The 26192-nt window shown below is 44.7% G+C and overlaps 1 protein-coding gene and 1 long non-coding RNA gene across 3 annotated transcripts in view; one reads left to right on the top strand and one right to left on the bottom strand.

Moving 5' to 3' along the window:
* Nucleotides 1-843: 843 nt before the first annotated feature.
* Nucleotides 844-25928, bottom strand: LOC126531197 (uncharacterized). Its single transcript, XM_050178626.3, has 10 exons — nucleotides 25723-25928; nucleotides 23114-23321; nucleotides 18403-18509; nucleotides 13805-14037; nucleotides 13328-13502; nucleotides 8966-9137; nucleotides 8191-8291; nucleotides 6916-7054; nucleotides 5677-5928; nucleotides 844-3515 (listed from the first exon to the last, which is right to left on the bottom strand). Exons 1-10 carry the CDS (start codon nucleotides 25834-25836, stop codon nucleotides 3388-3390), a joined length of 1629 nt encoding a protein of 542 aa, XP_050034583.1. The 5' UTR covers nucleotides 25837-25928; the 3' UTR covers nucleotides 844-3387.
* The window catches only part of LOC126532091 (uncharacterized), a 176419-nt gene continuing 165804 nt past the window's right edge, over nucleotides 15578-26192 (top strand). Inside the window, exons 1-2 of one of the 2 annotated variants that reach the window (XR_011894798.1) lie at nucleotides 15578-15794; nucleotides 16670-16787. This is a non-coding gene — a long non-coding RNA (uncharacterized lncRNA). Of the gene's footprint in view, nucleotides 15795-16669; nucleotides 16866-26192 lie in introns of both variants that reach the window. The other variant, XR_011894797.1, reaches the window with a different exon arrangement.

Below are 26192 nucleotides of genomic sequence, written 5' to 3'. Positions count from 1 at the left end.
TTAGCTCAGGCCTCGGAATCCAGACATGGGCAGTCCAGCAAGCCCGTGAGGCGGCGTTGAGGCAGGGCCTTGACGTTCCCCCGTGGGAGACCTGAGCCCAGGTCGCGTTAAACCTTGCCGGACGTACAATAAAGTTCTATCCATCCATCCATACACCTGGACCCAGCTCTCAATCAAAATCAGAGTTCACTACCAGTTAAGCGCGAACAAAAGTTTTTATGAGTAATTTTTTATTATAAACTAAATTTCATCGCCCACATTAACAGCGTAAAAACTAAGGCAAACAAAACACTTAACATCCTGAAGGTCCTATCACGTAAGCATTGGGGTGCCGACCAAACATGACTGTTGCGTATTTACTGCTTTGTCATGCGCAGCATTCTTGGCTACTACTGCATAGTTTACAGGTCAGCTAGCCGGTCGTGCATCAAACGTCTTGATCCCACACACAATCACGGTCTACGCTTAGCAACTGGCGCGTACCGGACCTCACCAGCAGAAAGCCTATATGGCGGCAGTAACGAACCCTGTTTTGAGCACCGAAGAGCCTTGCTCACAATTTCATACGTACTCAGAATCACTGCTGTACCTAATCACGTATACCACACTCTTGTCGCTTGCACTACGAACAGAATAGACTATATCAACAAGTCACATAGCGTGAAACCACTTATCCTTCGTTTCGAAGGAATGTGCCGAAACTACAATGTTCCGAGCGAGGCTCTCAGGGTCGCCGAAAAACCGAACAGACTGCCCCCGTAGTATGATATTGCACATTCTTGTGATTTCGCTCTTACGTTTCATGGACGTTATCCTATGTTGCGTTCGTATTGGACACATACATCTCACATATACGTTTTTATTGAAAAATGAAGAACAAGTGGTTTGTAATAAATGCCAACAATCTCTAACTATGAATCCCTTTTTATTAACATGTCCGGTGTTGGAGGAAGAAAGACAAATATTTTATTAACTTTACAAAACACTTACACCACTTCCTCCCTCCCTGATACTATCTGAAAGCGCACTTGTATCTCTAGACAATATTTTTGAGTTTCTAGATGCAACAGGTTTCTTAAACAAAACTCTAAAGTAATCATTTTTGTTGCTTGAAGCACTTTCATCAAATTATATATTTTCATTTTTTGCATGGCGCATCATAGCCGCAGTTGCTTCTTCGCCATAAAACACTACATAACTAAATAGCCCTACGAAATGGTTTCCGACAGTCGAATTGGGTCTATGTGCTGCAAGTAGCCAATTCGCATCTCTATGAGGGTTACACTTCGAGAACAGTTGACGAAGTTTTATTGCACAAGTATGGCGAATCGGGCAAGTTGGCACTTATCCACAGTAGCAGCGCAAGGAAAAATGAAGACAACGAAAGAAACCGATGGGACAAGCGCTCTCTTGTCTGTTTATTTCCATGACTTCGTTTACCGTGCACAGCTATCATGGAATTTTTATGACTTCTTGTGAAAACATTAAAGAACAATACAAGAAGGCGAAAAAAAGAATAAGTAAACAACCCCCGAAATCAGTTCCTTGTTGCAAACACCTCCTAAAGTTACTAGTTAAGTCTTGTACCTATATTATGACAAGGAGAGAAACGGAGTGCCTCTGTGTTATTAGATCATGCTAAGGTACATTGGTGTACGACAAGGATCATTTGTGTATTTCAACCAAGTGTATATAACAACGCGCAGCGTCTTCACTGCGAGTTGACGTTACGGTTGCCGGTCATTGCTTCGGACTGAGGACTCTCAGCGTACTTTGTTTTTCGTTCGTATAACGTTGTGTTCTCGCGTTATCCGCGTCGTTCATAACGGCTTTGTTTCTCTTGCCAGGCATCATGGTCACCGTGGCGATAATTGTGGTGTCCCTGGTACTTGTGTTTGGTCTGCTTTTGCGCACGGGCATGGTTTCCAAGCTCAGTGGCGCGCAGGCGCTGCGAGCTACCCCGCTCTCTGGACGTCCGCCGAACAACGACACGTTTGCCATGAACTGCACTCATGACTGCGTTCCATAGATGCCAAAAAAAAAAAAAAAAAAAAGGGAACCCGTTACTAGAAGCACACGGATGCGGGAAAATCTTCCTGGTGCGACCGTATTTTGCCTTGCTATAATAAAGTGCAGAAAGAGCATGGACTGCGTGACGAGTTGCATGCAGTGGATATGGTAGCGGGAGGCCATCAGGTAAACTAGTGTCTGTATTCTATAACAAGTGAGGGCCTTCTGTCCACAAGCCTACTAAGCCTTGTAATTACGTTTGCTTTTTGTTAATTTTTTTCAACAGCCGAAGTGATGATCGGCGATCTGCTTATGAACAAAACTACATTACGTTAGAAGAACGCATCAGAGCAAGTGTTGGAAGTTGTACAGCTGGAAAAACACAGCGGAGTGTACGGTGGTAGAGTGTAATTGCGTACATGGTTAATTCAAAGTGGTTCTATCGTGCTGCTTTTTCTTTTCGTCTGCTGCATGCTCATTGCGGCTTAGCTTCGAAGACACACCATGCTGAAGGTGTCACTGTACCTGCGACAGAATTTTTTTTTATTTCAGTAAGCTCACGCGTGCCTTGCACAAGTGATCGAAAGGCCGCCGCGGCTGCTTCGAAGTTCGATTCACATTGGCATTATAACTTTCCTAAGCAAAATTGAACGTGAAGGCGTAGACACTGTGCTCTCTGTTAGAACGCACTGAAATCGTGGTCACATCGAACTGCCTTGCTTCAAACAGAGCTTATCTACGAGTTTCGTCCTGCCACTTCCCTGTTCATTGCTATTCGTCATAATGAAATAAGGCTAACCTGTATCAACTTTCTCGTTCGGATATGTCGGAACTAGTGAACGAAGCCTCTCCACTTTGTGTAAAATGCCAATAATCATGGGCTGCTCATTGTATGTATGTATGTGTGATCGCGTACTACTCCGCCACAGCCTCTCAGTGCACACTTCATGACCTTCTCCGCTTTCTTTATTAGACCTGATGCACTCACTACAACGCCGAATTGCGCTTTATAACGCGTGCAAATCTGCGTGTTTTTCTTTTAATTATGAAAAACTCCTGGGCTGCACGAAAAAATGAAAAAGAAGGAAAACGAGAAAAGCACTGCTTGTACGTTTAAATAAATACTTCGTCATTTCTTACGTTAAAAATGTCAAGTTGTCCATGAGCCTTACGACCACTCGTGTTGGTGCTTCAGCTTGTGAGGAGCTGTGGGCAAGAAATCACATGAAATACCCGAACATGCAATTCACGTGCACTCTAGTAACATTATTACACTTTGACAACAAAACTATACACGCTCGGTGTGCGACGCGCTTTGCACAGGTCATTTGGGAAATCTGTGAGATTTTAAGCCGCAGCTTCCAAACTGTTGACGCATCACTGTTCTCGCTTCCCGAGAATCCACTGAACGAGCTCACGCCTGACAAGTTTTCCGAGATTGTTGCGTGGAATCTTGTCGACAAATGTGACACCGCCTTCCAAGTGGCAACCCTTCGGTGCATTGGCTGGAAGCAGAGAAGAAAAATACAAAATAAAGGAGAGAAAGAGCATTCACGTTGTCTAAGATAATCCTAGGAATCTCTCAGTAACATGCTGTTTGCTGCTATAATTTCAACGCCAGTTTTAGTCGAAGGAAATAAGTCTGCACAGCGTGGGATTTGCTGCTTTCCAGCAAATATCGATGTGCTAGAAATAGATGTGCACTATACTTACAACTGAACGTAAAGTGTGCGCCCGCCAGTATTAAAAAAAAAGGCAGTCTTGCCCGAAGACGAAACATTGAAAGCATGTGTTTGGTGCTCCCCTGAAGATGACTCGGAAAGCTTGCTTGATGGAGAACGCCGCCAGCGGCGTTGAGGGTCTGATACATCGACGGCCCACGAGATAAGACCAAACGATAACCATCGGTGTTTGCCAGCCCTCGAAGGTCGGATGAGATAGATGTAATTAGCTTGACATTTCACTGTCCGTTCTGCTCGGATCAATGTGTGCACCATGTTGTTATATACACAGACTGCTGTTCAGAAGAGACGCTATAGTGTGAGTGCATAATGCTTGTGTCAGCAAGACAGCCGGAACGCTGACCTTTCTCCAGAAGAGCCGATTGAGTGGACCTTGCTAACTTGCTATGGGAAGCTATGTGGTTCTAAGGAGTTTACAGAGTTTACCACAGAGTTTACAGGCACAGAGTTCACCAGCTGCCGAAAAAGATTGGGCAATGAGCTGGCGTTCAGGTGGTGTTTTGTGCCCATTTCCAGTTAGTTAGCATTGCAAAGCTAACCAGGACCCTAAACAAACACTCTGACATTGGCAATGGTAAGCACAGGAACAGCTTTATGGAGTGGGCGCGTGGGGTGGTTTGTTAAGTACCTCTGTCATCTGGTGCATTTCACGTGGGTCAGAGCGAAAGACGCCTGAACGCCCGCCAACGAGAACACGTGAACAATTTCCTCAATGACAAAAATGGCTTTCTTGCACAACACTGCAGTTTCTGAAGACGCGTGATTATTGCATAAACACTGGGGCGACCGCGCTCGCATCATCGTGAAAGCTGCTCAGATGACACGCGAGCACAGCTTATCTGTGAACAAGCCGTCTCCTTTTTCTGGCAATGCAATAAGCTGTCTGGGAGGTGCCCACGTGCGCACCTCGGGATAGTACGGCTTTTGCTGTGTTTTTTTTTTGGCTTCATCCCTTGTTGATCACCTCTTTTTAGTTCGTCTACTTACTTTCGTGCTTTGGCACAATAAATCTCAGTTGGAAGTTATCGCTTGTTGTCGTCTGCCGCATTGTGTACTCGTCCTTTGCTTAGGGCTATAGTGCTCGCTAATTATGACATACCAAGTAGCCCAGACTGCTACCCTTTTAAGCTGATTAAGCAGTTGGGTTGGTGCGTGAAGTTAAGCTGACGCTGCCAAAAAACACACAGAGAACTTTCTATATGATGAGGAGGTCGCACGTAGTAAACTTAAAAGAGGAACAAGAAAAAAGAAATGTTATGAGCCATTTCACTCTGTTAAGCTGGATGAGCAGCGAAGCTGTTTAGCACACGACACAGAGGTGTCACAGAATTCTGAACAGAGGTACGAGCACATTAATTATCCTGATCGGTGGTCATCGTGGTGATAGATACTGTCGAGTGCAGAAGCTTAGAGACCACGACCTATGCAGAAAAAAAGCAATTTCTTCCAGCGTAGCTGTGCAACGCGAAATTGTACGAAGGCATGGCGCTGGTCAAGCAGGCGCCCGTGGACAGTATACTTGATTTCAGCCTTTGCACCTAGGCTGAGAATAAAAAAGGAATTTAGAGGCAACTCTGATCTATAAGCTTTTGCACTCGACTGCATATGCACACATTCTCGTACCAGCTCTCTTATTGAATGCATAAGCTATTCTGTCAGTTTATAAATGAGCCGCAAGTGAGAATTCTTATTAAAAGTCTTCGCGAAGTCTACAAATATTGCATCAATCTGATGCAAACAATGAATGGCGTGATGCAAGTCATTAATCCAAGCAGTTTCGTTTCGCAACCTCGATCATGGAAAAATCCGTGCTGATTGATGGATCGGCCCGGCGTTGCGCTATCTTCGAGATTTTTTTCTACATGCGGACACAATAGTGGGGCAAGTAGCCCTTGACAACTTCGCTGTAAAAAGAAATGCTGACCTTCCACAAATTGTTTGACGTGATCGGCGCTCAGTGTTCTTGCTTCCGGCTCGGGCACAATCAGAGCGTGCGCCACTTCTCCAGCTTCGGGATGTGGTATTCCTACGACGGCGCAGTCATGAACCCCTGGACATTTGAACAGCACGGCCTCTACTTCGGCCGGCCAATACTTGCTCCCACGGCAGCAGTAGTAGTCGCTCAGCCGCGCAACTAGGTACAGCCAGCCGTCATTGTCGTAGTAGCAATGGTCACCTGCGTGCCCGCCGAAATAAAGCGCGTTAACTGACTGCTCTCTAGCTTGGTGCTGTTGTGCAATCGGAAGCCTTCCGAAGTTGCTATCCTGTAGGTTTGTCATGGATTAGGCCATTTGGCAATTTTACGTGCTACTAAGGTTACAGCGTGAAAGCAAATCACAGGACAAGGTTGGAACCGGCGAGGACAGCGATGCCTTTAATTTTATACTGTGTGCCATAAAAAGTTGCCGTAAAAAAGTTGTCCGGGTCTCGTGGCCGGGACAACCATCTGCTCGCTAAGAGATTAGCCACTACGTCGAGTATTTCATGAATTGTGGTTCACATGAACGACTGTAATCAAAGCTAGCCTTGATCATCTGCTCGAACGCATCTACTATCACGGTCATCATGGAATTTCTCTTTCCTGCCCCTTTATTCCTCTTCTCTAAGGCTGCACAGCACGACATCTTTCAGGCAACCTCACAGGTCTTCCCTCATGACAATCCTTTATTTTATCGCTTTAAACGCAGAAACGTGATCGTCCACGCCTAGTTATTTGCTCTACCAGCTTAATTTGGTAAGCCTAAACACAGGCGCCTTGCACGGGCATGGACTAGTACAGATGCTGCATGACAAGAGCGAAGGTTGTGCAAAATGTGATCACGCTATAACACAAAAAGAGTGCTAGTGAAGGCATTCAGTGTGTTTATTCGCACTAAATGTATTGCGGAAAAAAAGGTTTAGAAAAAATTTCGAGATGCTTGCATCGTTTTGTGGGAAGTCTCACATTGTTCCTGAACAAGGTTGCCAACTATAAATTGAAAATAAATAAAGAAACGCTGAGATAACGATACAATGGTCCATCCTGTTTTACGTGTGAAGAAGTACCATTTAATTCGTAAGCGTAACTGCTTGTTTAACTGGGCGTGCATCTGGAAATTGCTATTCTATAATCGGTTTATGAAAGCACGTTGTATATACGTGCACGTTCCACGTACACTCCTACCTGTGCTGTACCAGCCTTCTTCATCGGTGATGGGCTCGTGCAGTCTCCCCCAGTACCCACGCATCAGGCTTGGACTTCGCAACACGAGCTCTCCGCGTTGCCATGGTCCCAGAGGCTTTTTCGTTTTTGTGTCTCTCACCTGTGTGAAAGCCACAACGGATAATTAGGAGCTGTAAAACAGCGCTAACCAACAGGACGAGGAGAGGGACACAGACACCAGCGCCGACTAACAACCACGTGGATTGGTTGTTAGTCAGCGCTGGTGCATCCTGTTGTTTAGCGCTGTTTTACTGCTCGTACTCATGAACCAACCAGCCCAAATGCGTAGTCTTCTGCAGGATATATTAGTTTTTTTTTCTACCAAGCTGTAATATATCTCAACGTAGGTAATCAAGAAAACATTTTATTCCTTAGACAAGTGGAAGGGTGGGACGGACGAGCGTGTTTCTGGCTCTCTGCCACATGCTAGAGAAACACAAGAGGAGGCAGCAAAAACAAAAGAGGAAGGGTGGGATGGACGAGCGTGTTTCTGGCTCTCTGCCACACGCTAGAAAACGTAGATAAGAGGAGGCAGCAAAAAGAAAAGGAGATAAGAGGTGGTAACGAGATGCTACTATGAGCGTCGGCATTTAGACCAGCATGCTATATAATATGCATAGATTTTATTTCTCTTCAGAAGATCTGGACATAACTAGAAGCATGTGGCGAATAGAAATGTTACACTGAAAGGTTGTTCCGCCTACACTTAGGAAGGATTTTCACTGCGATAGGAGAGAGGCACGTGGGCCTTCCCACTGTATAGCTGAGCCCAATCTCAACGTAAATGAACAAACTCAAAAACAAAACGGAGGACGTTCTTTAGCCAGGCAAAACAAACCGCCCGCTATAATAAACTTCGCAAATCCTTACTTCTTTGAAGGAACAAACACTAATTATTTTCACTTCGTCTCGTGACTTAGTCAGCAACAATAAGAAACCATCACTTTGAGCAAAAACAAAAGTGGATTTGGTTAAAACAGTGATTGAGTATAGTCTTGTTAAGTCCTACTCGACATCTTCATATTGAGTGCCCATGTATCAGTCGTGATGTGACTGTTACGCAAAGCTTTTGCACGCCACTGTATACGCAAAATTTTTTAAATATGCGGTTTATTGTATGGTGAGAGAACGAAACTATACAGACGGCATGAATTAGGCACCTCCTGTTCCTGCTGGATGAATCAGTCACGTGCAGCTTGTGTTGCTTTGAGCAGACAGAAATAATGGCATTCTTACCATTGCTTCGACGTGAACTGCCAAACAACCGATAGACTTGTATTTGCTTGGTCCGTTGTAAAGACCCGCTGAGATGAAAGGTATCTCCGACTGACCGTACACTGCCCAAATAAAAAAGCAAGAGCGGAAACAAAGTGAGCTGTCAACCATCAGGAAAATCGGCACTTTCTCGAATCCCTCGTAACACCAGTCTACTACGTTCGTGTAAGCAACAGTGACAATTAGTGAACTAAGGTGCAGGAGATAATCTGTCATAGAAAGCGACAACGTAGACAAGGATTTAGATTAAGCAATTTCTTGTGGATACACCCGTTAATCTAACGTGGTAACAAATGCTTTACAGTTACTGGCTTTAAGAAGAAAAGAATTGAGCCTTGACTTTCTTCGGCATTTATTAGTAATAAATGAATTAGAGAGCCGTCAATTTATAACAAACCATTAACAACTAGACACCATAGGAACTACCAACGCATCTAACCCCATAGTTCTCACGTGCTGAAGTGTTCAAGTATTCGCTTTTCCCATGAACTATATATGACTGGAACTCGGTGCCATCCCCAATTGTACCTACTACTGCATGCCATGTGCTACTTTTTTCTTGCGTCTATTCAAATGTTTTTGTACACATACCGCTTGGACCTGCACAAGTTCCGCAGTATTGTAGAAATAACTATAAAAATAATAACTGATTACAAAAGGAAAATGAAAGCTTTTTTTGAACTTGATGTCAGCTAAATAAATAAACGTGATCATAATTGCAACACAAAACACTTACACTGTATAAAAGATTTGAGATTAAATTCTTTGACCAGTGTCTTCACAACGTCTTCTCGAATGCTCGTGGTCGCTGTTGTGACGTATTGGAGGCTATGAAGGTCATAACCGTTGCGCCGGTCGTTGTCCAACAGGCACCTCACAGTGTAAGGCGTTGTACTTATGGCTGTGACCTGTTGCGAACATAAAGATTAAGCCTGCAGCCATCGCCAACGTACCAAAAACAGCACTGCAGAAGATGTCACATAATGGCAACGGGCACGTCTCAGAAATTGAGAGCATTGGTAATTTCATTAGCTTTTGAAACTTTGTTTACCCACTCTCCTGGTACCTGTTATCTCGCGCCTCGTGGTATGACCCCACTTGTCATTTGCCGAGCGACACCACCCGACGCAGTGGCAATGGGAAGGAAAAATCTATAACTCTACATTAAAAAAGTTACTGCTCGCTTTCGTATAGAGCACCCTTGTGGGATGAATGTGGCATACTATCGCGATAGCGTTAAGGGTCCTGTAGCGCGGAAAAACCGGCGTTGCCATCCCGCATCCAGCGTCGAGCGTCGTTTCCGCAAAAATCATTCCAAACAACGCATGCGCAACCACGCAGGCCCTCCGTGTAGCGCAAAGAAGGTACTGAACTAATTTAATTTCTCAAACTAAAATACGTCAGAAAAATCGTAAAGTACGACTTACACACAACCCACAAACATGAGAGCTTCGGATTGTAATCTGAATATACGAGAAAACATGATTCCGTTACGCGGAAACTCGAGCCCAAAGCCCCATTCCAGCGTTTCTACCATGCATAGACCGGCCACGCAGTCCGAGAAATGGGCGCACGAAAACCTCGGAGGCCACGGAGTGGCGTGCCCAGTTCATTGGAACACCTCCAGATGACGCTCGCCTCCGCCTCATCGCGGCCCACACAAGAAGCCGCATTTCTACAACAAAGCTCGCCTTAGTGCATAGCGTTCGCCGCCAGTGTTTCCCGGTAAACATTGCGGTCACATAAGCTGCAGTTGCCGGAAAGCGTGAGAAGCGCTCAGAGATTTGAGTAGCAACGAATAAAGAGTGGAGAACAAGACAGTAAATGCCAGACACACACGAACAGTACAAGCGCTAACTTCTAACAAATTTTATTTTTCATATACATCTTATGCGACAAAAGTACGTATCAGTTAGACAACCGGTATCAGCGTCTCAGAAACGCTAGTTCTTTATCGCAGAGGAAAGTAGAAGTAGAAAGTAGAAGGAAGCAAAGGAAAGTAGAAGGTGCGCTCACACGTGTGCGTCCTGATCTGCTTTTCTCTTTAGCTTCAATGATCTCTCGAGTTACCCTGTCTTTGTTCTTCCTACGACAACAAATCTATCAAGGAACGGCTTGCACGTTCTTGACTCCCAGGAAAGGATGGGATCAGCAAATGTTCCCCTCTCCCATATGTGATATCGCGAGCATGTTTTATAAGGCGCTCGATTAAGCATCTGCCGGTCAGTCTGGTTTCCACGTGACAAGGGAATCTCGTACACAACACCTTCATCGTAAGTGACGTATAGATTCTATTGTCTGACCATGTTAACGCTTGTACTGTTCGTGCGTGCCTGGTTTTTACTATCTCGTCCTATGCGTACTACTGGTTGCTATTCATATCATGCACCAACAAGCCCAAAAAGCTATGCTACTCAGGGAGCTTTGAATGCTATCGCGTTCAACTCTTAAAACTGAAGCTTAAGATTCCTCCGAATTTTTTTTCAACTTTTCCGATTAGGTACGGCGACTTCCAGTGCCATAAAAATGCAGCGACCCACCGCTGTTGCTCAGTGGCTATAGCGTTGCGCTGTTGAGCTTGAGGGGGTGGGTGTAATCCCAGCTAGAGAGGCCGCATTCATATGGGGGTGGAATGCAAAACCGGTCATGTATCGCGCATTTGGTACACGTTAAAGAACCCAGCTGGTCAAAATTAATGCGGCATCTTCCACGACTGCGTTCCTCACAATCAGGTCGTGGTCGACGTCGTCGTCGTCGTCGTAATCATCATCATCATCATCACGATCATCATCCTGTCTACGCGCAGTGCAGGGCAAAGGCCTCTCCCATACTTGTCCAACTACCCCGGTTATGTGCTAATTGTGGCCATGTTGTCCCTGCAAACTTCTTAATCTCATCCGCCCACCTAACTTTCTGCCACCTCCTGCTGCGCTTCCCTTCTCTTGGAATCCAGTCCGTAACCCTTAATAACCATCGGTTATCTTCCCTCCTCATTACATGTCCTGCCCATGCCCATTTCTTTTTCTTGATTTCAACTAAGATGTCATTAACTCGTGTTTGTTCCCTCACCCAATCTGCTCTTTTCTTATCCCTTAACGTTACACCTATCATTCTTCTTTCCATAGCTCGTTGCGTCGTCCTCAATTTCAGCAGAACCCTTTTCGTAAGCCTCCAGGTTCCTGCCCCGTAGGTGAGTACTGGTAAGACACAGCTGTTATACACTTTCCTCTTGAGGGATAGTGGCAACCTGCTGTTCATGATTTGAGAATGCCTGCCAAACGCACCCCAGCCCATTCTTATTCTTCTGGATATTTCAGTCTCATGATCCGGATCCGTGGTCACTACCTGCCCTAAGTAGATGTATTCCCTTACCACTTCCAGTGCCTCGCTACCTATCGTAAACTGCTGTTCTCTTCCGAGACTGTCAAACATTACTTTAGTTTTCTGCAGATTAATTTTTAGATCCACCCTTCTGCTTTGCCTCTCCAGGTCAGTGAACATACATTGCAGTTGGTCCCCTGAGTTACTAAGCAAGGCAATATAATCAGCGAATCACAAGTTACTAAGGTATTCTTCATTAACTCTTATCCCCAATTCTTCCCAATACAGGTCTCTGAATACCTCCTGTAATCACGCTGTGAATAGCATTGGAGGTATCGTATCTCCCTGCCTGACGCCCTTCTTTATTGAGATTTTGTTTCTTTTTTTATGGAGGACTACGGTGGCTGTGGAGCCGCTATCGATATATTTCAGTATTTTTACATTCGGCTCGTCTACACCCTGATTCTGTAATGCCTCCATGACTGCTAAGGTTTTGACTGAATCAAACGCTTTCTCGTAATTAATGAAAGCTACATACGAATACGAGTTGGTTATACTCCATACTGCTGCCAAAATGCAGCAGTGTAGCATTGCAAGTGAAGCATGCCACAAATATCGGATGAAGTATAAACAACCTTAAGGTGCCAGTAAAGTAACGTAGCTACAAAAATAACGCCAATTTCTTGATGTGATATCAGTATGAGATGAAAAGCGTTCTTGAAAGTTGTTCTTTCGCACGATGAACATATATTATGTGCTTCAGACGCACCTGGGCACCTGTATTTCCTAAGGCAAGAGACAACTGCTTTCCTAAAATCCAAATAATGTAATGTCTAAGCCGACTATAAGAGATACATTAATTATTCCCAATTGCCCTTTGTTGAGAAAGTAATTATACTTAGATTTTACCCATTAGCTTCAATGGTGGGGGAAATGTCTTCAGCCCAACTTACAGCAAGTAATGTACTAGGGTTGCTATGAGGGCATTGGCATGACTAACCTGGTCTCAGGATTGACGAGACGAGAACGCTGAACGCGACCTCTTCCGCAATCTATCCATCGTGCGCAGAACCTCTTCGTAGAGAAGCATTTGTAGCTATGCCATCAATGTGTAAAGTGTGCTACTCAATGAGACATTACAGCTCTGCCAATATGGCTAAGGTTAGAACAAGCAACGTGTCAATCGAAAAAGCCTGGTATTGGATTCAATGGTCTCTCAAGGATCGGTTATAGTTTTGCGTGACTGATCTATTGAGCTCATTTCATTCATTGGGGGTATATTGATAACCACTGATAACACGTGAAACATTGGATGTAGAAGGTGGCATAGTATTTCCTCATACGGATGCTGGTAATTCTTTAAATCTACGAGAATATACTTGGGGACAGCGCGGAATGAGGGGCAAGGTCAGACAACTCGAATGCAGTCCCGTATCGCTCTTGCACTAAAGTGATTTATCAACACTCTAAACTGCGGAAAAACCTGAAATGATGGACTTCTGTTGGTGCTTTTGAGCGTCGACACAAGTCACTGTACCTGTTGTCGGACATTCAGGTTGAGCAGCATGGCCTGTGGCGGAATAGTCTTTCCGGTTATTTGGTGGTGGTGTGTTGTCTCAGTTTTCTTTATTATTCTTTTTATGACTTCCCTATATTTCTCTCTCACTAAAATAGCAAACCGACTATCTTTTCCATTCGCGTTGTCATCCTTGCCGTCATCGTTTTATTTCGTGCCTGTCCTTCTCTCTCAGCGTTTTCACCTAATTATCACGCTTACCCTGTGCTTGTGGATCGCCTCAAGTATAGCGCTGTCATCGGCGGTCTCCATGAAGGCGGCCGACGCTCCCTGGGCGATAGCCTTGCAGACCCCGTCGAAAAGCGCGTACACGTGGCCTAATGACGTTGTGGAGAGGGACACGTCTTCTGGACCTAGACCCATGTGTCCAGGGTGGCTGGAAATCGGCAAAGATTAAGAGAAAATATGCGGTTTTTTTTTCGGTTCGGTGGGAATATCTCCGCTGCACAGCAAAGGGTTTGGCTATGGTCAAGTAACGAGAACCATTTAGAAGCGTTTGGGTGTGAGCTAGTTGGTACCGGTCATACATTTTAAACAGCGGCAAAAAACATACAGACAAGGAAGAGCACAGGACCAGCGCTGACTGCCTGAATACTACTGACGGAATAGTACTGCGCGGGATTTAATGAAAATGTGGCTGGCAGTCAGCGCTGGTCCTGAAATGAAGAAAAATCTAACCTATTAGATTGGACGATGGACAGGAGGGAGTCGTGACAATGCACAACCAGCTTCGGTTTCCCAGTCGTGCCGCTTGTAGATGTCATGTAACAGATCTGGTTTTCTCGATACTCGGGAGGTGGTGGCAATGGGCCTCCTTCTTCGCGGCCCTTCTTCAGCAGCTCGTTCCATGTGATTACGCTGTTCGTTGCGCCGTTCGTTTTATGCACCGGTTCGTCCAGTGCTATGATGTGCTGCAATTCAATCAACAGACGGATGTTGGGAATGTGTGTCACAAAATATGGGTGGAAGGATTTTTTGCTCCGTGTAATGCAAGAAATTTGTCAAAACTTACGGGGATTACCTTTCAGTTAAGAAAACGGAAGGGGGTACGTAGGCAAAAGAAACTTGGAAAGGTCTGAGATTACAACTTCGTAACCACGCATTGAAACAGCTTGATTATGCCATTCTGCATACTTCATTTATTAGATACTTTAAACGTCCATTTTTAATATGCTGGTTTATACAAGTAACAATTAAGTAGCACTACAGTTTTTACGCGTTTACAAAAATAATTCTGACGCTTAAAAATTTTATAACGAATAAGCTGGCTGTAAAGTATTGATGTATTTTAATACCATCTATGATATTTATTTTGACTACTTAATTTGTTCATTGATTCATGGGGCTTAACGTTCCAAAGTGGCATAAATTCTACCCGCTTTAGATGACCTAAAGGGCTGACCCACTTCTGTGGCCTCTCACGACGACATTGTATACGTTTGCTCAAAGTTTCATTAGAAATCTAGTGAAAATTCGCAGTTTGTTACATCCGGATGAAACTTTGTATACACGTCCTTGGTGGTCCGGCCATAAAAAAAAAGAAAAGAAAGAAGGCTTCCATTAGGTGAAGATAGAATACCAGTGAAGCTGTACTGCTAAATAGCTTTGTTAAGTTCTATATGGTGGTTATCGTATATTGGTTGAATGAAGGCACAAACACGTAACTTCGTTCTTTGTTTCGTCATTTTTTATTCTTTATGCTTATTTTTACATTTTAAGAATTTTTATTTGCTTTTATTTTTTCGTTTCCTTATTTTTATGTTTTTATTTTCTGACTTCCTAATATTCTTTGTTTACTTTACACATATACACTGACGTTTCGGCACGCATCGTCATAGATCAGCGAGGCCACACGGGTATGTGCCGTTAACCTTGGACCCTATGTTCACTATTACCAGGATCGGCGCACATGACGATTTGTTTTAGCCAACATTTCTTGGGGGGGGGGGGGCACACATATTTTTCTCCAGATCTTAGTCATAGACAGCTTCACTGTAAAACTTTACTAACGTTATCTTTAGCGCCAATACTACCTTTCGCGCTATAGGGAGCCAACGCTGGCCAGGAGGCGCTGCGGTAGTTTGAGTGCTCTAGTAAAATACACTGACGCCGTCCGATAAGGACACCACGAAAACGGTACGTTAACGCGAGCTCTTTACAAACATAGGCTCTGGACGACTTCCGGTTTTGCTCACCGACGTAGGCCGCTAAATCTAGCGTGCAAGGAAAGCATTCGCCTCTATATCGAGTAGGAGCAGTGCGTTAAAATCTAAACCCGCAGATTTTCAACACTTTTCCTCTGTACATAACGACAATTTTTCAAGTCAACATTATCGCAAGTCATCCGAGAAAATTTATGCATTAAAATTAAGGCGTAATGCGCACTTCTTTTCATCTCTAAACTTAAAAATCGACTTTCCGCAAAGTGGAAGAACTTAAAACCACGCTTTCTGTTCCGGCGCAGCAGACTGATGAGGCCCGTGACCGGAAGTTCCTTGGGGCCGCTCTCTCGCTGCCGTTATCGCGCGAGTGAAACCGTCTGTAGCGCCGGGCGCGTCCGGTCATGATCTTTCTGTGGCAATATGCGCATTCCGAGCAGTGCATGAGCTCCTGCGTTCAAGCACGCCGACGCCCAGACAGGTTAGACGCTGGACACGTGTGCCTCAAGGTGAGCGGCGAACTTGCGTACGCGAAATCGAAACGTGTCCCACTAAAAACACTTTTCTCAGCCAGCTATAGGCTATGCGCTGCTGCGGTTGGCGCGCGAAGTTTCAGCGTTGCTTGCCTGTGGACGCAGTGCTAGACGCTCTGCCGTGCGAACCAAAGAAGCAGATTTTATCGTGGAAGCATGCCGCACATCGTATGAGGCGAGCCAGAGAGTTTCTTAGGTAGGCTATGCTCGCAAACAAAAAAAAGCATAACTAAAAAAATCTTGAGGCAAGATGCAGCGAAAGCAACAGGAAGTGTGCTGGAAGAAGTAGGGCTTGCAACACGCCTCGACGTAAGGCGTTAAGGTCCCGTAACCGTTGCCTCTTACGAGTCGTCTAACTTGCAGAACATGTCAACTGGCTGCTCCTCGCATGAAGAAGTGTAAACAGGTGAAACCGATTTGTCTTGCGCTGGTAGCAGCTTCGTTCCAGTACTAACGCTATCTTTGTGAGTTACAAAGTGTTGCATATCGAAGTCGTGAGATTGTTTTATATTTACGATCGTTTACACCCTTTACATTTTTGCTTAGTCTTGGAACTTCTAAGGAACTCACCAGAACTATGGTTTGTCGCATGCTGGGCAAGCGCATCTTGGAAAAGGGGAGAGGTCGGCGAAGGCCGAATATTGGTACCACTGCGTTATCGGGCTTCGCTTATCGAAGTGATTAAGCAACCATATTACGATGGCGAAATGAAATAAAAATTAAAACACTGTTGACGTCTTTTTCACAGGAGTTGGCCATAACACCATTGTGCAACGTCTATTCAGTGGCAGTTTTGTCGCACATTCGCTAATACAAGTCCATAAATGTGCACTGTCTGTTATTAATTACAGTAACGCTCGAAGGCCGAACCAATGACAGCGATAGCTACCACGCGAGGCCTGTGCTGCTACACAGCGTAAGCGGCACCCATGGAAGCCACCAGGCGTCATTGGCATATTGGACGCGACGGTGAGCGCTGGTGCGGCGAAACTGCGTCTCTAGAGTTCTGGAGGCATCGCGTGCGCGCGCCCATGCACTTCTTCAAAGGTGAGCAGACACGCATTCGGTGGGCCCGATTATCGAGTGATGTCTCTGGCTGAAGGCGAGCATGCGGTGAAAGCCGAGCGACCTTGGCGGGGCGAGCTGGCCGTTTCCCTCGGCCGGCCACTTGCCAAGAAGCGCCCCTCCCGACCTTTTGCGAGTGGCCCGTGCCTCCCCGCTCCATGTATTCCTACTAACAGTTACTGCATAGGCTCCTTTTAGTGAGCCCTTGAGATTCTACCACGTAACACAACTTCAAAGTAGCATCGTATCTTTCCGATGCCAGAAAACTTGCGTAATGCTTGAGTGACGCACGTACTTGGCACACATTTTCGCTGGAGATCGGCAAAGAGCTGGTAGCGCAGTAGTACATGCGTTGCTGGGTCATTCGGTTCTGCTTTATGTGGCCATAGGTATTATGGCCTGAAATTGTACTGCAAGAACCCTTTCGTGTTAAATAAGGTCAGCAAAAATTTCGTTATATTTGTGAAAATACGGTGCGTAATATTGAATGCGCAAGCAAGTTGTTAGTACAATGGATAATATGTCAGAGGTAATTTACATGACCAGTCGTGTTCGATTGTGTGTTTCTACAACTCTGGCACTGCGGTTGGACCCTATCTTACATTAATTTTAATGTATGACTAGTTCGTTTTGAACAGTAGCAATAGCACGAGGGTCCTTTAGTAGTTTTTTTCTAAGCTAACCGTATTCTACAAGTACATCTCTAAATTTAGGAACCATAAGAGAAAATTTGTAAAACACAAGAACTGCTCTGAACCATATTTTGAAGAATTGAAAACGGATTAGCAGTCTTGTTGACGGCTATTCTTACCCCGATATACATAGGCTTTTTTCTAATGCCAGGAAATTAGCGTGATGATGATAGCGTGATGTAGGCACATGGGCCAGATCTTCGCTGAAGCTCGACAGAGCAAAGTTTCATGTTAAGAGATTCGTGTCAGTTCAAAGCTCTAAGCACACACGATAACGATAATACCCTGTTAAATTGAACAAATAACATACGAATAATAATTTGTTACAGATTTCTTGTTAAATTGGCTCTGAGCATTTCAAAAATGTAATTTGCATTCATTTTGCGTACGACACGATTTTATGTTTATTGAAAAGGATACGTACAAAAGCAGAAAGAAGACTGATTGTCAAAAGTCGTAGCGCCATAGTTGACAGAATGACTGTTTAGAATTCGATCTCTTCGGAAATAATTGAAGTTCTTTTTTGTTTGCCGAGGGAATGCAAATAGGGTTTATAAATAACAATTAATAAGTTTCAACTGACTTCGCGTTTCCCTTTATCGTCTCTTTAATAAATTTTGACGTTGCTTCCAAAGGTGCGTACCCCCTCCCACTTTTTGCCCTTCATTTTATTTCTTATTGTGGTAATGACACTAATGAATTTACATCTGTACTCCTATCTGGAGCTTTACCTTCTGCCCAAAAATTGTTTGATTTAAGATCGAAGCAGGAATTAAAAACAGAGGTGGAAAATATAGTTAAACGTGACCAGTGCTTTCGGCGCGTACCTTTATAGAAACCAGTCTTCGCTGCAGTTCGAGGGCATCTTGGACACGGTCTGGCTCACAGCAGACGGAGGCCAGGGACAGGGTTTGCATTGCATCAGCCAGGACATCTGCATTGGCGCATAATTCGCTGTCGATGAGCAGATTAGTTTTCGGCGTAGGCTGTTGGCGAACACCAGAAAACCGGCACAATATGCGAATGCATTTAGGATCTTTAGAAAAGAAAAAAACCCACTGGAAACAATATGTTGTTCGGAAATAAATCTTATCTGTCGTGGCAAGAACACCATTCTTTTGAGCGATGATTCATATGTGTTCAAGTGCGATCTGCCAGGCAAGATATTTCTGCAGAAAGGTTGTGCATTGGCTTTGCCAGAGTTAATCCTTGCCCGCAGTTTTTCAAGCGAAAAGCTTTTCAACAGGCAAAAGCAGTGCTGTGCTAACGTCATTGAGGCTGATAAAACTTTGGAGGGCAAAAGAACGTATGAGCGAATAATTTCGTCCTTAGTTTCCTTTCACTTGTACTGTTTGAAACACCAGACCAATTTTGAAAACATTTGAAAGAATAAAAAGAACATGCAGGACGACAACAATTTAAATACCCTTGCAGTTAAAGGAGAATAAGGTTGGAGAATGAGATGCTCAGTACTTTCGGTAATCAGTGCAGACATATGGAGAATTCACATGTTAATGTCTACATTGACGAGCTTTGCGTTAGCACAGAGGCGATACTACACGCCTTGGGCAACACTGCTTGCTGTGGCGAGCCACTGTGGATATATCTTGGATGCCTTCTGTGATGGCGGCTACCTCCGACATTTCGGCGTACACCTTTGCGCCCTTTAGCGCTGTTTCCTTTTTATTGCGATAGAAATTGTGCGGACATTGAAGGGCCATTTTTTGCCATCGTCGTCGTCCCAGTGATGTTCCTCATAAAGTGCAAGGGTGGTAACACCGTCACCGCGCGCCATATGCTGTATGTGCAAGTGAAAGCGTGCGAAGGTGAGCCGATGATCGCAACTCAATCTCGCGCGCTCAAGAAAGGAGCGTAGGTTTGGGCATGTTGGTATTCCATAACTTTTAGGCTTTTGGCGCACAAAAAGGGATGAGAGACAGAGGTACGACGCGGACACAGCGCTAACTTCCAACAATTGTTTTATTCTACGAAGCGGTACACATATACATAGGTAACAGATAATAGCGTACGCATGCGCATATGTGCTGGTTTCTAATCAAATGAGACAGCAACGAGACATGTGTAATGGAAAGTTAAGATGATATCGAAGATGAAAAAGCGATCATGAATAGGCAAAACATTTTTCTTTTGTAATTGCAAGATTAAATGCCATCTCCTTCAAGCCACCCTCTGTGACACGTTAAAAAATCGAATTCTTTTTTTGAAAGATCGATTGAAGGCGCGTTAACACAAGCGTTCCCCAAACTAGCGGTCTTCGCCGCTTCAATAATCTCACGTGTTGTTTGCGTTGGACTTCTTCCTATCACAGTGCACTGATTATAAATGGGACTGCACCCATGCTTTCTGCAGTGAAAAGCCAGGTGCCCCACTCCTCCAGTTCGCACATTATTTGCGTGTTCACGCAACCTATCATTTACGCACCTTCCCGTTTGGCCGACGTATCTTTTGCCGCACGACAGGGGCAGTTCATACACGATATTGTTCTTGCAATGAAAATAGCCTTCCTTGTGATTTTTCCGGCAACTGGGCTTCTCAAAACCACAGTAGCTGGCCTTGCACAAGTTGGACAGCTTGATTGGCGCTGAAAAGATGACGCTTACGTTTGCGCTATTGCCAACCTTCTTCAGTCTGTGCGAGATGTCGTGGATGTACGGCATTATTGCGCGTTTCTGCTTCACTCACGCAGTTTCCGGTGAAGTGAACTGCTCATCCTGTCGCCCGCGCTTTGCGGTGGGAAGGAAACCTTCGGCAGCACCACTAGAGCAATCAAGCACGCCTGGAAAGAACAACTAACGCAGAATTTCCTGAACGATACCGTTTCATTCCACTACGATGTCTCTCAGAGCTGATAATTAGCTTTGGGATCGTAAACTCAAAAAATTTTCAGCCCACTAACTGCAGTGCATCTTCAGTAAATCTAGCTTGCTGAATTGACTTACTGTGGGAAGCAACGCGGTTACACTGGTTGGACGCACGGACCACATTATCGATCCCTCTTGGACTTCATTAGATCTGCAAATCTTTTTTCATTAATTTAATCAGCCTTATTCGCGCGCATCCCATGCCCCTGCAGGCCCTGAGGCATGTACCCTCGCATTAAAAGAAGAGAATAGATGTCAAGGAATGTCAGGTACTAACAACGGTTAATGACGATTTCTCAAGCCAAGAAAGGTTCCAAGTCATAGATTGCAATTTAACAGCCTTTTTGAAAAGCAAACGAACGAAATGTTTTTTTATTTTTGTTAATAATCTGTGCGAATAATTCAGCGGCTGCGTCAGTAGAATAATAATTCGAAATGACAATCCAAATGGCATTAGAACGTTTTGGTAGGACGCTAATAGCAGCAGATGGGCATCAATATACACGTAACAGGGCTAACACACCCTAAAAAAATTAAAAAGGAAAACCAACGAACTCACAAGGAATGCTCACTGTGAGGCCAAATTTCTTACATGCTGTTTGGCATACTGCCCGCAGCTTGCCTTTAAGGTTATCTTTCGTCGTTGTTAGAAATGACACGGTCGTAAGCTACTAGCGTAACATAAAAAAAAAGGGGGCCAGAGAAAGAGGACACAAGATAGATAACAATGCACGAGTCGACAATTTACAATCACCTTGTATCCTCCATGTTAGTTTATTGTTTTATTGCGTTGTAAACATGTGACTGAATACAACCGCACTTTCGTCGTTCTGTCATGGCGGCAAATAATTAAACATGCCATTTTCTGACAAACGTTGGTACGGCTGACGATCATGGTGTCCCTTCAACCCCGCGTGTAAATTATTGCACCTTAGCATCCCTTTCCTGGTAACAAAGGTGTGTGATCACTTCTCCATCGATTCAGTGTCTTGCAGAAAAAGAAAGTAATTAGCAGAGTGCGCTAATCCTGTTTCAACACTTCAGATGTTTAGTTGTAGGGTGCAGAGTTATACCAGTTTATGCAAAGTGTGCTTTTTGCATCCATGTGTAACCGTCGGTGGAGGCCAAGAGGACGGCTGTCTAATCTATCGAAGGCCAACATAAGGGCCTATTTCTCTTCAGTCCTTGATAAGCTGAACAATTTAGCTTAGCTGGATAAAGTGCATTGCTTTAACGCGACAGCGTTGAGGGTCCCGTGTCGGCGAAAGTCCGGCGTCAGCGTCGGCGTCCAGCGTCGGACGTCGCTTTCGCGAAAAATTTTCGAGCCACCCATACTCAGACCCTCCATGTGACTCAAGGAAGTTACTGAACTAATTGAATTTCCCAAGCTAAAAGACATAGTAAGATCGTAAAGTACAACTTATACACAACCTACAGACAAAATAGCGTCGGATTGTAATTTGAATATACGAGAAAGCATAATTCTGTTACGCGAGAACTCAAATAAACCCCTTTTACAACTTTTCTCCCATACATAGACGGCGCGCAAATATCTTGGAAACCACAGAGTGGCACGTCCGCTGCCTTGCGACGCCTCCAGATGGCGCTCGCCTCCACCGCATCGCGGCCCACGCAAGAGGCCGCGTTTCTGCCAGAAAGCCCGCCTCCGTGAATAGCGTTCGCCGCCAGTGTTTCCCGTTAAACATTACGGTTACATACGCAGCACTTGCCGGGACGCGTGAAAAGCAGTCAGGGATCTTTGAATGCTATCGCGTTGCAAACTTGGACGCGAAGTTTAGGCATCCTCCATTTTTTTTTTAAAAGCTATATAGCTGCAGCAAAGCTGGCCCGCTATCTGAATAGAATTCTGGGAGGTTCGCTTTGGCGAATGCTTGTACATCAGCCTTTTAGAAGCCCTGCTCCGATGTTTTGTGAAAAACGATCTATGAGACCGACTCTGACCGCGTGCAGCTGTGACCCCCGAACAAGTCACTAGAGCAAGAGCGATTTCTCCGACCTCTACAAGTCAACACATTACCCCACTCAACCAGAAATCGCCTCGTAGCCCATACACAATTCTCTCCGCAATGCTGCTTCTGCGCAGAACCCGGGTCCCTTAGGCACATTGTACGAGGTTGCGGACAGGCACCGTTAGATCCTCCGAACCTTTCAAACCAACGAGCTATGTGAGAGAGCCTTGGCCAGCTCTGACCTCGAGGATCAGCAACGGCTGATTGCGAGGGCCCAGGATGTGGCCCGAGCTCAAGGCATTCTGGAATGAGGACGCCTCTGCAAAGCTTCTTTTATGCAATAAACATTTTTATTATCTATCTCCCTTCTTCTCTGACCCTTTCATTATCATAACCAGTTTTCTACGCGTGTAGGGTGAAGCAAATGAGATTAGTTACCTTTTACCCTCTTTATCTTTCATTTCGCTTTCATCGGTCAATTTCCCTGCCATTCCTTCTCTTTTCCTTTCTCTCGACGTTCTGCATTTATTCATTGCATGACAGAATCAGGCTACTAGGTTTCTATTTCATTGCTTTCGCTAACTTGTTGTTTCACTAATTGGCCATGCTTTGTTGTGGTGTTGGATTTTCCATCACTCTTCGGCCGTCAATACTCGGATGGTGAAGAGTGTGCTCCGCATACGCACCGACACTGAAGCCCGGGCTTTCACTGATGGACGCCACGTTGGCGGACGCTGCACCCAGAAACATCGGCAGCAATTGCGTCCGGTTTGAGCTGAGGAGCAGGATCTTGTCTCCCGCTTCATGGCCCAGTCGCCAGAGCGCAGTCCGCACGGCATCCACCTGCTCTGCTACTTCGCCATAGGTGAATGCTTCGTGGCTTGTACCGTCGATCTGATTAGCGAAGAATATGAGCAGACAGAAAACTCATTCAGACATTGGCGAGTGACGGAACTTGTTTTGTTCTTAAAAACAGAGTGTTTGGTAAAGTAATGTTTCCTGAAAAGGCTTTTCAGGGGAAATAGAGCTAGGTTATATTGAATGAAAGGGCACTATGCCTTTTCTCTGGTCAAATTTCCTGCCATTCCTTCTCTCTTTCTTTCTCTCAACGTTTTGTATTTATTCATTGCACGACACAATAAGGCAACTAGGTTGCTTTTTCATTGCTTTCGCTTGAGTCGTTGTTTCGCTAATTGGTCATGCTTTGTTGTGGTGTTCGATCTTCTGTTGCTATTCTACCGTCAACGCTCGGATGGTGACGGAATGTGATGATTCGAGTGCGTTAACTTCAGTGGATTTATCACTGGATGGTGACGCGGAGCTAAGCTTGAATGAACTACAGCTTAAAGTGATAAGGTCTGAATGCACTCCCCTTATTCTTTTGTTATTTTAATTTGGCGGACTTACTGCGTCATACGCAGTAAAAACTAAAGGGTACTAAGATATTTTCCTCTGATGACTTTTCTGCGTCTACTTTGGAAAAGCGAAGTTAATTATGGGAAAGTTCAAAACAGGAAAAAGATAGGGGATCACAGATTCAGCTAGTACACAATAACATTGTCATTGACAAAGAAACAAATGTCTGGGTTGACGTCGGAGCATGGAGGTCAAAACTAGAAAGGAAGGAAGCAAGTGACCAGCGTTCTGTATGACAATGCACGGATGATGCTCGAGAATTTAGCGTGGTAAATATTAACGTACACAGCCTAGTGAATAAGGCACTTGAAGTTGAACATCCTTGCGATTTCAATCCACACATTGTGATAGTAACGGAAACATGGTTACATCCGGAGATCATGGATGGCGAGGTAATACCCCCTAGATACAAGATCATTCGCAAAGATCGAAGCGCACTAGGCGGTGGCGTCGCCATCATTTGTAAGGAAGACATCGAACTGGTGTTTTTAGAGGGCAGCCCCGATAACGAGAGTATATGGTGCAAAACTACGTTGTGTAGTGCACCCTGCACAACCGGAGCAGTTTACAGACCACCAAACTCACCCATAGAGTTCCTACAATCTATCCAAGATTTTCGTTGCAATAAATAATGTCCCTGTTGAGACGCGCCTGATCATAGCGGGTGATTTTGACCTACTGGGTATACTATGAAACAAACTTGATATAATCAGCGTGTTAAACAAACATTGGGAAGTTTTAATGGATACTGCGTTTAGTAACAATCTTATCCAAATAGTAAGTGAAACAACAAGAATTGGAACATCCTCAACATGTTTGTTGAACCTGGTTTTCATTAATAAGTTCACTGATTACAACATTTCCGTTCACGATGGGCTGAGTGACCACAAAGTCATTTTGCTAAGTGTGAAGGAGGCACTGCTTCCGAAGAACATGGAGAGACACTCTCCTTATAAATGACTTCTCTAGAGCTGACGATGGGAGAATTTTAGATTATTTAGAAATGTTGTACAGTTCTTATGGGGCAACTGACGTAAACACGCTGTGGAACCAGTTTAAAACTATTGTACACTACTGTGTGAAACATATTGTTCCCAAACGATTGTCCCTTGACAAATGGATGAATTATTCAGTTAAAGCGACAACTAAAACTCAAGAGAAGGAAAAATAAAGGAAACCAAGTAGAAATCTCCCATTTTTCACAGATGTTGAGGGAGAAAATCGAGGTCGCAATAGAAAAGTATCCTTCACAGACACTTCCTGGGTTCACGAAAGACTCCCCGCAGCGATTTTGGCATCATCTTGCTCCATCAAACGAATACACCAACTACGTTGTTGACTCTGGAAGTGTTATTATAAAACCTTTAGAGGCTGCCGATAAGTACAACTGCTTTTTTCACTCTGTGTTTGCTCCACCAGAGCTAATGGCTGAAGAATTGAGCACGCCAGACGATTGTGCACTTTCTGCCATGAGAGATATTTGTTTTTCAGAGGAAAGAATCTTTTCTTTACTGCTATACATAAATCCGATAAAATCAGTTGGCCCAGATGGCATCCCTAATGAACTTTTAAGACGCTTATAGATAAGGTCTCATAATAGCTCCTAATTCTATTTCAAGCATCTCTGGATGAGCATAGTCTGCCGTTTGATTGGTTGAATGAAAGAGTTGGGTCAATTCATAAATCCGATGACAAACATCATGTTCAAAACTATAGACCAATATTGATCACCTGCACATGTAAAATTTTGGAACACATTTCATCTAAAAGCTTGTTCGGCCATTATGAAAGCTCTAGTATCTTGAACCCGAATCAGCATGGTTTTAGAAGGCGTTTATCTACTGTTACACAGCTATACGCTGGCCATCTGCTTCCTCACCAGTTTTGAGCTAGCGTGGCGCCTGAGATGTTGAACCATGTACTCCCCAAAGTTCCTGCGGGTGTCGAACGGGTGTTCAGTCGGATTGACGCAGCTCTTGAGTGGGGAGGCCATCTTTGGAAGTATGTTGAGCTTAGAATGCGCTGTGACCAGCAGTTGACAAGAGCACGAGCGGAACGCATCTGCGCGTTTGCGTCGATGGACAAGAAAACAAACCATACCCCACTTATCTCTGTCGTATGATAAGAGATGCAACGCTGGGATTAGTGTCCTGGACTTTGCTACGCAGTTCTTGCACTCCTTGGAGTTTTTTTCTTTTTGTCAGTGTCAAGACAGATTGTGGCTCGTAAACACGCGCGCACGCGCGCACGCACACACACACGCACGCACGCACGCACGCACGCGCACGCACGCACACGCACGCACACGCACGCACGCACACGCACGCACGCACACGCACGCACGCACGC

Source organism: Dermacentor andersoni, chromosome 5, assembly GCF_023375885.2.
Source record: "Dermacentor andersoni chromosome 5, qqDerAnde1_hic_scaffold, whole genome shotgun sequence".
Lineage (NCBI taxonomy): Eukaryota > Metazoa > Arthropoda > Arachnida > Ixodida > Ixodidae > Dermacentor > Dermacentor andersoni.
This window is presented reverse-complemented; position numbering and strand designations above follow the sequence as displayed.

Bases quoted from the DNA above. Each gene is read 5' to 3' on its own strand.
- LOC126531197 (XM_050178626.3), bottom strand. From the start codon at position 25,836: ATGGCCTCCCCACTCAAGAGCTGCGTCAATCCGACTGAACACCCGTTC. The intron at 18,510-23,113 runs GTGCGTATGCGG...GCGCCAATGCAG, and splicing joins AAGCCCGGGCTTCAGTGTCG to ATGTCCTGGCTGATGCAATG. The intron at 13,503-13,804 runs GTTAGATTTTTC...GCCGATTTCCAG, and splicing joins TCCATCGTCCAATCTAATAG to CCACCCTGGACACATGGGTC.